This window comes from Limanda limanda, chromosome 10 (assembly GCF_963576545.1).
Source record: "Limanda limanda chromosome 10, fLimLim1.1, whole genome shotgun sequence".
NCBI classification, from domain to species: domain Eukaryota; kingdom Metazoa; phylum Chordata; class Actinopteri; order Pleuronectiformes; family Pleuronectidae; genus Limanda; species Limanda limanda.
Window position 1 is genome coordinate 28,959,205 of NC_083645.1, and position 16,272 is coordinate 28,975,476.

At 47.7% G+C, this 16,272-nt stretch overlaps 1 protein-coding gene across 4 annotated transcripts in view; it reads right to left on the reverse strand.

Annotated features, from left to right (window-relative positions):
* Positions 1–613: 613 nt before the first annotated feature.
* Positions 614–16,272, reverse strand: part of tbc1d2 (TBC1 domain family, member 2) — a 17,929-nt gene continuing 2,270 nt past the window's right edge. Inside the window, exons 2-17 of one of the 4 annotated variants that reach the window (XM_061079965.1) lie at positions 15,967–16,272; positions 15,766–15,877; positions 15,198–15,318; positions 14,864–14,967; positions 14,344–14,534; positions 13,840–14,109; positions 13,483–13,602; positions 13,299–13,409; positions 13,021–13,193; positions 12,293–12,404; positions 10,156–10,356; positions 9,884–10,071; positions 9,650–9,770; positions 9,367–9,552; positions 2,417–2,538; positions 614–2,181 (exon numbers count right to left, since the gene is read on the reverse strand). The exon at positions 15,967–16,272 is cut by the window's right edge and continues 1,195 nt beyond it. In XM_061079965.1, coding sequence (XP_060935948.1) covers positions 1,980–2,181; positions 2,417–2,538; positions 9,367–9,552; positions 9,650–9,770; positions 9,884–10,071; positions 10,156–10,356; positions 12,293–12,404; positions 13,021–13,193; positions 13,299–13,409; positions 13,483–13,602; positions 13,840–14,109; positions 14,344–14,534; positions 14,864–14,967; positions 15,198–15,318; positions 15,766–15,877; positions 15,967–16,272 — 2,640 coding nt within the window. In that variant the 3' untranslated portion in view covers positions 614–1,979. Of the gene's footprint in view, positions 2,182–2,416; positions 2,539–9,366; positions 9,553–9,649; positions 9,771–9,883; positions 10,072–10,155; positions 10,357–12,292; positions 12,405–13,020; positions 13,194–13,298; positions 13,410–13,482; positions 13,603–13,839; positions 14,110–14,343; positions 14,535–14,863; positions 14,968–15,197; positions 15,319–15,765; positions 15,878–15,966 lie in introns of those variants that run through there. The other 3 variants (XM_061079967.1, XM_061079969.1, XM_061079968.1) reach the window with 3 other exon arrangements.

Sequence of the window (16,272 nt, forward strand, 5' to 3'; positions counted from 1 at the left end):
GGGCAAGATACTGAACCCCAAACTGCCCATAGATGCACTGTGTGGATGTGAATGTAAAACTGTAAAGTGCTTTGATTGGTCATCAGGACTAGAAAAGATCAAGATATATTCAGACTATTTACCACATTCATTTGTTTAACTTTAGTTCTGGGTCGTCATGGTTACCACATGTTAATAAACCTGCTTCCAGCGGCATCGCAGCTCGTCATCTTGGGACAGTGTGAATAAAGTTTGAATGATGGACGCCTCCACTCTCACGAGCAAACGTTCACATCTGAAGTGTCGACTTTAAAACTAAAGAACTTTTACTTTTCTTCTGGGTCCTTTTTTATATTTATCATTTCTTATGTATCTTATTGTTTTATAAGAAAAATAAAATGTACAGTTTAAATCTCTGTTGTCTTACTTTTTCTGAAGCCACATTAGGAAATACATTTTCATTGTAATGAAACTTTTCACATATAAACAAGACGTTGGTTGGAGCAGCAACGAAAGATGATTAAATCATCTGTGGATTATGTTCATGTTTCATCAGAGTCCGGTTCAAAATGATATTTATTTCAAGACTTTTTATTGACTTCAAACATCAAGAAAATCAACAACAAAAGTTTAGATGACAGAATATTTATGGAACAATAACAGTAAAAATAAAATATATATATATAAATGTGAACCAATTGTAGTAAAAAAAACATTTAACCTGAACTAGACAGATAAAGTTTTTCATGACGTCATTAAATAAAAGCTCAAATTTTTCTGAACATTTCAGCGAGCAACAATTAGCAGCTTCGCGCTTGGCTTTTGACAAGCTAAAGCACTTCCTGTCAGCTAGGCATTTAGCATTAGGCTAACCGTGTTATTGATTTCATACAAAATGTTACAAACAATTAATCTCCGACTTCTTGTTTGTTGTTTGTGTATTTAAATCAGGTTCCGAGCTGCAGCAGATGTTTGTTAAAGTCTAACTGGGACTAATCACGGAATATTTGAGCTTTACAAAATAAAAGAAAGACTTCACAATGATGAAAATTATATGTGTAGAATATAATAATTTATCCTGATGAGTAACGTTTGATCTTTCCTCACATGCCCGATATTGCGATATGCGATGGTGTTTAATATTGCGATGAAGATATGACAGAATGTGTTTGTGAGTGTGCTGCTCTGAATAAAGATTTAACTCATGAATAAAAGTAATGACCATTATGTAATGATCATTGTTGATATTGTGGCAACAAACAAATCAACTTTTAAACTGTAACGAGTCAGAGACGTTAGCAGAGAGAGACACACACAGAGAGCAGCACAGTGTGTGTGTCTGTGTGTGTGTGTTACTTCCTTCAGGATCTAGGTTCATGAATAAGCTTAAAATTCTTTAATGTAATCAACCGCTCATATTGATGAATTTAACTCGGGACAAACGTGATAAGTGGAAGTTTCCACAGTAGAATTCGGTCTGGAGGAGGCGGAATGAGACTAATATCTGTTTTTAAATTTTAAACCTTTCTGTCTTTATTCTCTTCTCCTGACGATTCAGTGACAGAAAAAACAATCAATGATCAGCATGTCTTTAATTTAGCATCTAGGGCAGCACGGCTCCACCTGATTGGTCAGTTGTATCGCCATGCAGAGCGTGAATGCGTAGTGTTTATTGCGCACGTTGATACCTTTTCGATATAAATCGTGCAGCCCTAACATGAAGCACCTCAAACATGTACTTGAGTAAATCTACTTAGTTACTTGTGCAGACATTTATTAACTCTGCTGCTTTTCGTCACCAGCGGATTGTTTGCAACGGTTTGTAATCAATCACAGGTATTTGTTCCAGTTGTTGATTTGTATTGATTGTGACTCTTTATGACGGAGATCTTATACAGCTCTGTTCACTGTCTCTGTTGGAATGACACGTGCTAACCTCATCTCTGTTACCTTGACGACTGTGATGTCAAACTCTTGTAATGAGGTAATGAGTCGTGAGGTCACAGTTCATCGTCTTCCTCGCTCACCATGGTGTCCAGTTCTTTGTCTTTGTGCTCGATGACCTCCGTTACGAACTCCCTCTGCTGCTTCTCCAGCTCTCGCAGCTCCCCCTGCAGGCGCTCCAGGTGAAGTGCTCGCCGGTTCCTCAGCAGGCGGCCAGGGAACGGGTTCATGTCGCTGAAGGCGATGCTGGTCAGCCTCCTGAACAAAAACATGACCACAATCACCAGATGGTTCAATAACAATGGCTTGATTATTGATTCATGTGAAATGAAAGTGATCTTTCAGGATCAATAAGAATAATGATCAATATATAGTAAATTGTTTTTTATTTAACTAGCAACAGATTCTGTCACTTCCTCTTTCTCATCGTCTGAAACCTGACAAGCGATGAAGTCACGCACACACACACACACACACACACACACACAGGTACCTGCTGTCAGAGATGGTTTTGGTGAAGAAGCGCAGGTACTGGTAGATCTCCACACTGTCGTGGATCCTCAGGATTTCGTCCTCTTTGTATTTGAAGAGAGCAAGAGCGTACCTGAAGATCACCTGTAACTCACACACAACAGACAGGTAACACACACACCTGTAACTCACACACAAACAGACAGGTAACACACACACCTGTAACTCACACACAACAGACAGGTAACACACACACCTGTAACTCACACACAACAGACAGGTAACTGTGACGGCCTCCTGCCTGTGTATGCGTGTATGGTGGCCTCTGCTTTGTCAACCTGCAGGTGATGAGCTGGTGGGCGTGGCCAATTCCCAAACCTGTGTTAAGCTGGTCCTTCCTCCTGCCTCAGTCTCTTCCTGACATCGCCTGGCTCCGGAGGGAGAGCGGTGTGCCGCTCCGCCGCAGCCCCTCGTTTTCTATTGTGTTCTCTTGGTTTGCTTTGCCGTCATTTTGGTCCCTTGTGTTAGGGAAATAAATTATCCTTTTGTTACTTTTACCTGCGCAGTTCCTTTTATTTGTCCGACCATGAGCCGGGTCGTGACAAATGTGGGGGCTCGTCTCGTTGTCCGTGTGCGCTAGTAAGCCAGAGTTGTGAATGAACTCACGGGAGTTTGTGAATGGAACCGTTTTGGCGGCGTTACTATTGAGTGGCGTGGGAACCCGGAAGTCGCGAGGGCTTGTGTGTGTGGTTTGTACGCCACGGTTTAGCTGTGAACTGCGTAAGTAGATTTTGGACCATGGTTGTGTTGTTTCTCTGGGTCACTTGGCTTTTGTTGCTGCTTGAAGATAATTGTTTTGTCCGGGCATCCTGATCAGTTAGCCGCCGGGTGAGCAGATCTCGCCACTTTATTATTTTGCCTTTTTTGTTTTGGTCGGTAACCCTGAGGAGGGAGTGCGCTGGCTTTGGGTTGTTGCAGCTGGCCAGTCTCGGTCAGATGTAATTTCCTGCGGTTGGTGTCACTTCGAGCTCGGCAAGCCGACGAAGACTACGTGAGGTTTAGTAAGTATTGTGGCAGGTAGTTAGGGGTTGGGGTGTCTCGGCTTGTGTTTTTTCGTAGCTCCTTGTTTGGGAGTTACCTGGTAAGTAGCAGCAAAAGTAAGTATCCTGGAGTTTTGTATTACTGTGTGTAGAGTATGGCGGATGTGGCGTTTTTTGTTCAGGCTCCGTCGGAGGAGTTGCTGGATAAGTGCACGCGGGAACAATTGTTTAAAATAGCGGAGCATTATCGTATCGATTTCCCAGATAGAAGAGTGAAAGACGCGACAATTCAGAATGTTTTGTTTGCTGCATTATGCGAGTTGGGTATATTGTCGGGTGCTGCGCGTCCTCCCCAGGCCAGGGTGGAGAGTTTGGCTCCACTGGCTGCGAGCGCGAGTGACCTCACGTTTGAGCAGCAGAAAGAGTTACTGTTGTTGCAGTTGGAGCATGCTAAGACGTTGAAGTCAGTTGAAATAGAGAAGCAGATTGCAGTGGAAAAACTCCGCTACCAGACGGAGCAAGCGAAGCTGTCGGTAGAGCAGTCTCGGCTGGAGTTGCTGAGGGCTGGATTCTCGGGAGCGCAGGAGAGTTCCTCCGTTCGTCCCGGGGGCGGAGGTGAGTGTTTTGATGTGCTTGGCAATCTGCGGTTACTTCCGAAGTTTAATGAGCGGGATCCAGAGTCGTTTTTTTCTTTGTTTGAACGTGTGGCTGAGTCACGGAAGTGGCCTGAGTCAGCCCGCACGGTGATGCTCCAGTGCGCACTGACTGGCCGTGCGCAGGAGGCGTATTCTGCTCTGTCGGTGGCTGATGGCCAAGATTATGAGTGTGTAAAGTCTGCCGTATTGAAAGTGTACGAGCTCGTGCCGGAGGCTTATCGTCAGCGCTTTCGTTCATGGAAGAGAGTGGAGAAGCAGACGCACCTCGAGTTTGCTCGTGACCTGGCGGGTCATTTTGCGCGTTGGTGTGCCGCGTTAAAAGTGGAGACGTTTGAGGATTTGTCCGAGTTAATTGTGTTGGAGCAGTTCAAAAATTCCATACCTGAAAACATTGCACAACACATTAACGATCTCAAGGTAAGACGTGTGTCTGAAGCTGCTTCAGTGGCAGATGACTATGTGTTGACGCATAAACGCTCTTTTGGTGAGTGGCGCGCGCATAGTGGCAGCCGTGGTGGACCGTTTGCAGAGCGTGCTGAGGCAGCTCTGGGGAGTTATGTTGGTCGTTCAGGTAAATCCGACGCCAGGGAACGTAACTCGAGGGGTTTTGAGAACCTGCAGTTATTGTCATAAAAGAGGTCATTTCAGAGCTGATTGTTACGCACTTAAACCCAGGGTTCCCCAGGGGGGTCCCATGGCGCAGCCAAAAGGTGCTTGCTGCGCTGTCTCGTTGCCTCGCGCACCAGCGGTGAGTGAGGTGGGTGTGCCAGCTCGGGGTGAATCCGTGTCTGTGGGGTTGGCGTCTTTTCTGCCGTTCATTTCTGGTGGCCATGTTTCTCTGGTGGGGGGCAGGTTGAAGGTGCCAGTTAAAATACTGCGCGACACAGCGGCCTTTGATTCCTTCATTCAGGCTTCTGTGCTGCCTTTTTCCGCTGAGACTCACACAGGTTGTTGGGTGCCTGTTGTAGGTATGGAAATGAATGTTTTGCAAGTCCCTCTGCACAAAATCACATTACACTCTGATCTCTTCCAGGGCGAGATAGTTGTGGGTGTGAGGCCGGCGCTGCCTGTTGAGGGGGTCACTCTGATCCTGGGTAACGGTGCTGCAGGTGAGCGTGTGTGGCCCCGTCTCCAGTGGTTTCCTCAGTTCCCCTGGTGAGGAAGCAGCCTGATGAGGATGAAATAAGTTTCCCCGAAGTGTTCACAGCGTGTGCGGTGACGCGGTCTATGTCCCAACATTCTCCACCAGAGCCGCCTGAGTGTGGCGTGGGTGATGGTGAGGCAGTAGATGGGTGGTGTTTCTCCCTGTCTGATGTTTCCCTTTCAGTTACGCAGGAAGAGTTGGAGAGTGAACAGCGAGCCGACGCGTCCCTGAAGGGACTGTTTGACATGGTGTTGCCTGCGTCGGAGGTAAAGAACGACTCTCACTGTTACTTTCTGTTGAAGGGATTGCTCATGGGAAAGTGGGTGCCTCACGGGGACGATTTTGTGGGGGATCCCGTCCTCCGGATTGTCCTGCCTTCGAGGCTCCGGGAGACGGTGCTTCACCGGGCCCATGATGGCTCGGGTCACTGGGGGGTGAGAAAAACATACAACCGAGTGCTGAAACACTTTTTTTGGCCTAAATTAAAGAGGGATGTGTCTGAGTATGTGAAAACCTGTCATACCTGTCAACTTGCGGGGAAGCCAAATCAGGTGATTAAACCAGCTCCTCTGTTTCCGATTCCGGCTGTGGGTCAGCCATTTGAACACCTTATTATAGACTGTGTGGGTCCGTTGCCACGTTCCAAGTCGGGTGCTGTTTATTTGCTTACGGTCATGTGTCAAACCACCCGTTATCCGGCAGCGTATCCTTTACGCACGATCACAGCGCGTTCTGAGGTGCGCGCCCTGACACAGTTCATTGCTATATTCGGTATCCCAAAGGTGATTCAAACTGACCGCGGATCAAACTTCACCTCTCACCTGTTTTCACAAGTTTTGAAACAGTTGGGGGTTAAACACAATAAAGCATCGGCATATCACGCTCAGAGTCAGGGGGCCCTGGAGCGTTTTCACCAGTCTCTGAAGTCGTTGTTACGTACATATTGTGTGAAACTGGACGGAGACTGGGAGGAGGGGTTGCCCTGGTTACTGTTAGCGGCGAGGGAGGTGTCCCAAGAGAGCACAGGGTTCAGTCCCAACGATTTGGTGTTTGGGCACACTGTGCGCGGCCCTCTGGATCTTTTGTGCGAGCAATGGAAGGATGCTGCTCCACCAGAAAACGTACTTGATTATGTAAATGGGTTCCGTCATAGGTTGTATGCTGCAGGGGTATTGGCAAAGAAAAACTTGGGTACTGCACAGAGTAAGATGAAGACACTGTATGACCGGAGGGCTGAGAAGCGTGTGTTCAGTGAGGGGGACCGGGTCTTGGCGTTACTTCCCATCATTACTTCTCCATTTCAGCCGAAGTATGGAGGTCCTTATGAAATAAAGAAAAAAACGTCTGAACATAACTACATCATTGCTACGCCTGATCGTAGACGGAGTGTCCAGATGTGTCATGTCAACTTATTGAAACCTTACTATGAACGTGTCCCTCTAGGTGAAGCTGTCTCCGCCTCCTCTGTGCCTGCGCGGCCTGTGTGTTCTGTGAGTAGAGTGTCTGTGGTTTACCCTCCACAGTCGGTGCCTGCCGGGGTGGAGGATGGTCTGCCCGACGCTGATGCTGGGGTGCAGCAAGGTCGTTTAAAAAACTCTGAGTCCTTGAACAAATTACATCTTCTGTTGGGCCATCTGTCTGAGTCACAACAAGCCGACCTAGTTGAAGTGATAAGTTCCTTCCCATCTCTGTTTGGTGACACTCCTACTCAAACAAATGTAATTGAACATGATATAGATGTAGGTGATGCACTCCCAATTCGCCAAAGGTTTTACCGCGTTAGTCCTGAAAAACGTGTGTCCCTTGATGCGGAAGTGAAGTATATGTTGGATAATTGTATTGCTGTTCCCTCCTTTTCAGGTTGGGCATCTCCCTGCATTATAGTGCCGAAGCCAGACAAAACATTCAGGTTCTGCACTGATTTTCGCAAGCTAAATGCTGTAACGAAACCAGATTCTTTCCCGCTGCCTCGTATGGAGGATTGCGTTGACCAAGTGGGCCATGCCGCATTTGTGAGTAAATTTGACCTGTTGAAAGGATATTGGCAGGTTCCGCTGTCCGAGCGTGCACGTGACCTGTCTGCATTTATTACACCAAATGGTCTCTTCTCGTATAATGTTATGCCTTTTGGTTTAAGAAACGCTCCTGCCACGTTCCAGAGGCTCATGACCAGAGTCTTGGGGGACTTAGAGGGGTGCACTGTGTATTTGGACGACGTGGTGGTGGTTTCAGACTCGTGGCCGTCTCATGTGGAGCGTGTCCGTGCGTTGTTCCTGCGCTTGGCTGAGGCGCGCCTGACCATCAACCTCGCCAAGTGCGAATTTGCACGGGCCACGGTGACGTACCTGGGCCGGGTTGTGGGTCAGGGTAAAGTCCGTCCCGTTGCAGAGAAAATAAGAGCTGTCCAGTTCTATCCTCCGCCCACTACTAAGAAGGAACTGATGAGGTTCCTGGGTTTGGTGGGGTATTACAGGGGGTTTTGCCGTAATTTCTCAGAAGTCGTTGCACCATTAACTGATCTACTTAAAATGCGTGTCCCATTTGTGTGGTCTCCTCTCTGTCAGCAGGCGTTTGAGAGGATAAAGTCTCTGCTGTGTGAAGCACCGGTCCTGGCCGCTCCGAGGTTTGACCGACCTTTTGCGCTTCAAGTCGACGCTAGTCACATCGGAGTAGGTGGCGTTTTGTTGCAAGCCGATGAGTTGGGTTTGGAAAAACCAGTTTGTTTCTTTTCCAAGAAATTTAACTCATATCAATTGAACTATTCAACGATTGAAAAGGAGGCACTGGCCTTAGTTTGGGCTCTGAGAAACTTTGAAGTGTACTTGGGCTCTGGAGCGGTACCCGTAGTGGTGTACACTGACCACAACCCACTTTTGTTTTTGAACTCGCTGCAATGTCCTAACCAGCGTCTGATACGTTGGTCGTTATTTCTACAGTCACATTGGCTTGATATTAGACACATAAAGGGTGCGGAAAACGTCGTAGCCGACGCACTGTCTCGCGTTCCTCAGGATTGAGGTTTGAGCTAAGACTTTATTGCTGTTATGATGTTGTCCTGTTGCGCTCCTGTTCCCTCTTCTGTCATCCTTCCCTCTTAAATTGCTTCCCACTGGTACCAGGTTGCTGAGGTGGGGGTGTGGAAGATGCGCGTAGTGAGCTGTGTGGTTCTCAACAGCAGCTGGTGTTCCTGTCCTCGGATGTGTGTGCCCTTGTGTGTGTGCCTTAAACATCGTAAACTCTATACGTGTAAAAAAAAAAAAAAAAGTAAAACTTCAAAGTAAGTAAAATGTATATATTTGTGAAGAAAATAAACTTTATAGTAGGTAGAATGTGTAGCCTATATATGTGCAAAGTTAAAAAAAAAAAAAAATTGGTTTTGGTTTAATAATGAGGGAGCCATTGTCGAGTTCGGGGTTGGGCCCCGTTTTTCAGGGAGGGGGGTGTGACGGCCTCCTGCCTGTGTATGCGTGTATGGTGGCCTCTGCTTTGTCAACCTGCAGGTGATGAGCTGGTGGGCGTGGCCAATTCCCAAACCTGTCTTAAGCTGGTCCTTCCTCCTGCCTCAGTCTCTTCCTGACATCGCCTGGCTCCGGAGGGAGAGCGGTGTGCCGCTCCGCCGCAGCCCCTCGTTTTCTATTGTGTTCTCTTGGTTTGCTTTGCCGTCATTTTGGTCCCTTGTGTTAGGGAAATAAATTATCCTTTTGTTACTTTTACCTGCGCAGTTCCTTTTATTTGTCCGACCATGAGCCGGTAACTCACACACAACAGACAGGTAACACACACACCTGTAACTCACACACAACAGACAGGTAACACACACACCTGTAACTCACACACAAACAGACAGGTAACACACACACCTGTAACTCACACACAAACAGACAGGTAACACACACACCTGTAACTCACACACAACAGACAGGTAACACACACACCTGTAACTCACACACAACAGACAGGTAACACACACACCTGTAACTCACACACAACAGACAGGTAACACACACACCTGCTTTGTCTCCAGTGTGAGGGAAGCATGTCAGCCTGAATTCTTATCGTGTAGTTCTGGATTCTGGTGCCCTCTATCTGTCATGATTTCGTGGTGCGTTGGTATCAGGTTGGTAGGACGTACCTTGGTGCCCTCATACAGGAAGGCGTCCCACAGCGGCATCAGGATGTCACTGGGCAGACTCTCCACGAAAACCACCAGGAACCAGTTGAAGGTGATCAAAGACACATCGATGCTGTGGTCATCGAAATGAGACGCAAGGCGAGGAAGCTTCTCTGCCAGGAAATCCTTCAACACCCGCTGGTCTGCCTGGACGGACAGAGAGGCTGATCAATAAAGACATCCATCAGAGAGGCTGAGGACAGACGGCCAGGGGACAGGTGGATACATGAGTGTGTCCTCTGACCTGAGAGGACACCAGGTTCTTGGTGTAGTAGTCTTGAGGCATGATGGTTTCCACAACAGACACCAGACACCAGAAGGCGTCTTCTTCAATCTGGAGCACAAGCAGAGCGATAGCAGCCAACCTGAGAGACGTGTTTTAGCAATTCTGACAAACTGTAAATGAGCATTTCCTGCAGAAGAGTCAGGTTCACGTGTACAAGTTCAGATAGAGAACAACACCTGCACATGTGTGTACCTATTGAGACCCTGGCAGTAGCCAATAGCAGGGTTCTGCCAGGAGAAGGCCAATAAGATGCGACGAAGCTGCTGGAAGGCGGGGCTGGAGGGTGAGGAGAAGAGCTGATTGGACGTCAAGGTCCGGTGTAGGTCCAGCTGGATCTGTCTGGAGGCCGGATCAGAAGATGTGTGACTCTTCTCACACAGCTGGAGACACAGAGCAGGACATGCAGCTGGTTACAGGTGAGGACAGGTGAGGACAGGTGAGGACAGGTGCTTGTCTCTGGTTACCTGTTGGTAATGTCCCGGCTGGCAGTCTCTGATGGTTCTGGTTCGGGCTCGGACCATCCAGTGCCACAATCTCTGTCGGTACTCGTAAGGAACACCCCCACGCAGAAGAGCTTTGAGCTCCGGAGATGGACACAGGTCGTCATGTGACCGGCCGGCCAGGTACTGAGCCCAGCGGCCCAGCAGGGGGCGCTCAACCCCCTCCTGCAGGGAAACAGTCAATCCTGATTCTGATGCTGCTCCAACAACTGAGATGTTTATTGATTAACAAATGAATTGTTTATTGATGGGTCAGGTGACATGACAGCCGCCTGCAGTGGAGAAGAGGACAGGTGGACAGAGGACAGGTGGACAGAGGACAGGTGAATAGAGGACAGGTGGACAGAGGACAGGTGGACAGAGGACAGGTGAACAGAGGACAGGTGATTAGAGGACAAGTGAAAAGAGGACAGGTGAATAGAGGACAGGTGAACAGAGGACAGGTGGACAGAGGACAGGTGGACAGAGGACAGAGGACAGTTGAACAGAGGACAGGTGGACAGAGGACAGGTGGACAGAGGACAGGTGAATAGAGGACAGGTGGACAGAGGACAGGTGAACAGAGGACAGGTGGACAGAGGACAGGTGGACAAGTGACAGGTGAACAGAGGACAGGTGATTAGAGGACAGGTGGACAGAGGACAGGTGAATAGAGGACAGGTGAACAGAGGACAGGTGAATAGAGGACAGGTGATTAGAGGACAAGTGAAAAGAGGACAGGTGATTAGAGGACAGGTGGACAGAGGACAGGTGAATAGAGGACAGGTGAACAGAGGACAGGTGAATAGAGGACAGGTGATTAGAGGACAAGTGAAAAGAGGACAGGTGATTAGAGGACAAGTGAAAAGAGGACAGGTGAACAGAGGACAGGTGGACAGAGGACAGGTGGACAGAGGACAGGTGATTAGAGGACAGGTGGACAGAGGACAAGTGATTAGGGGACAAGTGATTAGAGAACAAGTGATTAGAGGACAGGTGAACAGAGGACAGGTGGACAGATGACAGGTGATTAGGGGACAAGTGGACAGAGGACAAGTGAACAGAGGACAGGTGATTAGAGGACAAGTGAAAAGAGGACAGGTGAATAGAGGACAGGTGAACAGAGGACAGGTGGACAGAGGACAAGTGATTAGGGGACAAGTGATTAGGGGGGACAAGTGATTAGAGTACAGGTGATTAGAGGACAGGTGAACAGAGGACAAGTGATTAGGGGATAAGTGATTAGAGAACAAGTGATTAGAGGACAGGTGAACAGAGGACAGGTGGACAGAGGACAAGTGATTAGGGGACAAGTGATTAGAGGACAAGTGATTAGAGGACAGGTGAACAGAGGACAGGTGGACAGAGGACAAGTGATTAGGGGACAGGTGGACAGAGGACAGGTGAACAGAGGACAGGTGGACAGAGGACAGGTGAATAGAGGACAGGTGGACAGAGGACAGGTGGACATAGGACAGGTGGACAGAGGACAGGTGGACAGAGGACAGGTGGACAGAGGACAGGTGGACAGAGGACAGGTGAATAGAGGACAGGTGGACAGAGGACAGGTGGACATAGGACAGGTGGACAGAGGACAGGTGGACATAGGACAGGTGGACAGAGGACAGGTGGACAGACGAAAGGTGAATAGAGGACAGGTGGACAGAGGACAGGTGGACATAGGAGAGGTGGACAGAGGACAGAGGACAGGTGGACAGAGGACAGGTGGACATAGGACAGGTGGACAGAGGACAGGTGGACAGAGGACAGGTGGACAGAGGACAGGTGAATAGAGGACAGGTGGACAGAGGACAGGTGGACATAGGACAGGTGGACAGAGGACAGGTGGACAGAGGACAGGCGGACAGAGGACAGGCGGACAGGTGGACAGAAGACAGGTGGACAGAGGACAGGTGGACAGAGGACAGGCGGACAGAGGACAGGTGGACAGAGGACAGAGGACAGAGGACAGGCGGACAGGTGGACAGAGGACAGGTGGACAGAGGACAGGTGGACAGAGGACAGGCGGACAGAGGACAGGTGGACAGGTGGACAGAGGACAGGCGGACAGAGGACAGGTGGACAGGTGGACAGAGGACAGAGGACAGAGGACAGCTCCCACCTGGTGCAGCAGGTTGTGTGATCGGATCTCGAGCGCCTGGATCTTCGCCAGCAGCTTCATGTCGTCCAGCTCGTAGTCGGGGATGATTTTAAAGCCGTACTCATCCTGTTCCCTGAGGATACACCACAAATTCCTCTGCATTGGATTAATAACTTTACCAAAAAGATCAATAGACTGAAGATCAATAATCTCTCAAAAGGATCATTATTATTTTTTGCGTCTCATTCCAGCTCTGGAGGCGTAGGATCTGCTCTGAGCACTTCTCTCTCTCTCCGACTCACGATGTGACACTGTTGTGTTACCCCAGAAAATATTCAATAATAATATTACATTAATTAACCCTTTAATTGATATTCAACTTCTATTGGTGCTGACATGTTGAGTGTTATGTGTCACTTCTGGTTTCATTGTTTACCAATAGTAGGTCTAGTACTAACCCCATAATACTCAACAATTATTATTATTATTGTTACTATTATTATTATTAAATGAACGTTGCTGGTATCATTAATAGCATCTTTACATCTATAAATATGACTCATTTTTTTCATTATAACAACCAGTCTGACAGAGCTTAAATACGATGATTACACAACCGCTTCTATAGTTTATATAATATTTGTTATTATAGTGTGGTTGTAATCTGGTTGTAAAATTGTCAAGTCTTAACCTTAATATGTAAAGTGCCTTCAAAGAAGGATGAAGATGATGAAGAGGATTGTTTTTACCTGTAGGTGTTGATCTTGGCGACGCTCTTCAGCTCGACTTTCAGAGCGTCCTCAATCATCTTCTCAACGGCCCCACGTTGGACCGGATCCAGAGCTTTGGTCTCCTGCAGCTTTTGGAGGACACCCAGGCAACGGCTCTCCAGCTGACAGTTACTGGCCTCCAGGTAGGCACACTGCAGCCAATCAGAGGGAAGGACACGGAGAGGTCACCTCCTGTGATGTTTGATTAACGGGACACAACTGATCACACTTGGGTGCAGGTTCCTGTTCGGACCCACCTTCGCCATCAGACTCTTCTCTTGTTCTGAACTTTTCCTCCACAGTTTCGTCAGCTGATAAATCTCCGAATTTAGAAATGTATTCTGGGTTTTATACGCTTCGATATCGTCCTGAAGGAGAGAACACACACAGAGATGACAGATTACTGTAGAACCCACTGATACTGGATTACAGACTACACACCTTCAGGTTCTCGTTCTCCTGCTGAAGCTGTTTGAAAGCTAGACCGCCACCAGAGGAGGAGGCGGAGCCCGGCGGGTTGGACATACAGACGGTCACCTGATCAGACAGCTTAATGATCACCTGACAGGAAACAGGGTTCGTGTCAGTCGGACATCACTCATCATCATTCCTTGTTTTTATACACATTCATTCTTTCATTCTCGATAATTGATTGATCCCATTAATCAGACTCAGCTGTTTGATGTCACCTGAACTCAGATGTAACAATGATGAGAGAATAAAGAGCAGAGGGAGGACAGCTGTGAAGGACTCATCACATCTGGTTCCCCTGTGCTTCCTCCTCAGGTGGGATCTCACCTCCTGCTTGGCCTTGTTCTTGTCCATCAGTATCCTGATGTTCTCTTGCAGCTCAGCCAGCTGCACATCTCTCTGAGCCAGACTCCTCCTGGTGACCTCCGCCTCCGTCTTGGACTCCTCCAGTCGACCTTGCAGGTCGGCCACGTGCCGCTCTCGGTGTCGAAGCAGCTCCAGACGTTTCTGCTCACCTTCTGCTGCCAAAAACTCTGCACAGGTTCTTTTCTCCAGCTGAGACGCCTCCAAGGCTTTATGGAGGATCCAGACTAATTCCTGGAGGAGACACAGAAGCACTATCACATCACTGACTCTGAGTCAAGACTAAAATAAACCTGGAAACAATGAAGCATTGATCCTTCAAAACGTGAAAAGGTCAAATCTACACTATTTTAATTTGATTGTAACAGTGTAGTTTGTATCAAACAGAACCGATTATTTACAGTGACGGATTATTCCAGAATAGAATGGTGAAGGGGAGATGAATAAAACCGCTACTTATCTGATCACCTTCTGAGCTTTGACCTCCTCGACCAGCATCTGTTTGTCCTGCTTCTGGTGGGACGTCCGGTCTGAGGACGAGGACGGACTGTCTCTGCGGAGGACCGGCATGGTGGACAATCTGAGACTGTTCGTCTCCTTGCTATGACTGACAGGCAGGGACGAGGATTCCCTACTTTCTGATGGGAACACCAGACCTGCTGGCTCAGCCAATGAGAGTGGAGCATGTGACATGTGAGAAAAGATTTACATGGCAATAAATACAAATTAATATCAAGATCAACAAATCCTGATTCAAGATCAACAAGTCCTGAATCAAGTCCTTGGTCAATATTCTAAAGTCCTGAGTCAAGTTCCAACAAGTCATTAGTCGATTAATGATGCATCAGGACCCAGAAACTAATCTAAAGAATTTATAGAATTATGAATTACTTTTATTTACTCAGAATAAACCTTTATCCTATCACTGTAGTACTGCAGTACTACTGCAGTAGAATAATACTGTAGTTAACTGTAGTACAGTACGTACCGGTGGTGTTAATGTGTGCAGGGGTGGACGCTGGAGCTTCTACATGAAACACACTCTGACTCAGCTCCTGAGACGATCTCTTACGAAGACTGTGGACCGAGTTCCTAAACAAAGAAAAACTACATTTGTCTTTTATCTTCACAAACGACACACAATGCTGAAGCTCATGGGAAATGTAGAGGTACAACGTTTCTTGTCACAATGACAGAAGTGTGATCGGACTCTCGAATTACACATCTCTTACCTCAGTGACGAATAAGATGAAGAAGAAGAAGAAAGAAGCAGAAACCTCTAGAACACTTAAAAGGTCACAGAAGCTGCAGAGGTCACTCACTGCAGCTCGATCAGCGGATGTTTGATGGACACATTTGCGATTTGCGTTCGTTGTGACGAAGCGTTGGCGGCATCTTTCCCCACCAGACCCAGAGGGCTCCTCCGCACCGGCAGGAAGTCATCTCCAGGAACAGGAAACAGAATTACTTTACAACAAAGTGTTTTACATTTAAGTGCACTACATTTTCTTGTCCTGCAAGTAAATTTGCAGTCCGTCTGATTCTAAAAACATTTCCTGTTTCTTTCTGACGCGTCAGGACACGATCACATTCCAGAGAACCGGGTGAACCAGGTGAGAACCTCCGCACTGAAGGTGTCACAGGAAACGTTTCCTCAAACATCTGATTTTCACTTTTATTTTTAATCTTTAAAATTCAGAGGAAATGGTTTTTAGTCCCATTTGAACTGTTTGTATGTAAATCAAAAAAACACTTATTTTACATATCATGTGTTTAATATAAACCCTTTTTTTAATTTGGGATTTTAAGAATAAAATGAATCATTTATCATGTATATTTGACATACATGTTTATACAGTAGTTGAAAGATGTGGCAGGACTGCGTGTCACCTGTATTGTTGTTGTTGTTGCTGGAGTCCGGACCGGAGGACGTCTGTCTGTGCTGCCAACGCTTCACCTGCAGCTGCTGCAGCCAATAGAGCATCAGCTCCTGAGTCAGCGCCTGGGGGGGGGGGGGGGAGACGAGGATGAGGACGGTCTGGACCTTCCTCTCGATGACACACATTCACCCGTTCACACACACATTCATACCTTGAGTGTGAAGGTTCGTCCATGTGTCTGGATGTGGAATGTGCCGGTCTCGGCCTTCAGTGGATAAGTGAAGGTAGCATCCCGGAGCTCCACCCGGCCCAGCGGCGTCACATCCTGTGGCGTCCGGTAGTAGAACAGCTGGTTCTTCTTCTCTTCATGTGTGAACCAGCGCTGCTTCCAGGCCCTCAGGGGCCCCCCTTGTTTCTGCAGGAAGCCGCACAATTTGGGCTCAGCTGAGGAAGACTCCTGAGGACCGGGTCTCACCTGGTCGCAGAAAACCTCAACGGTAACATGTGGAGCCAGCGT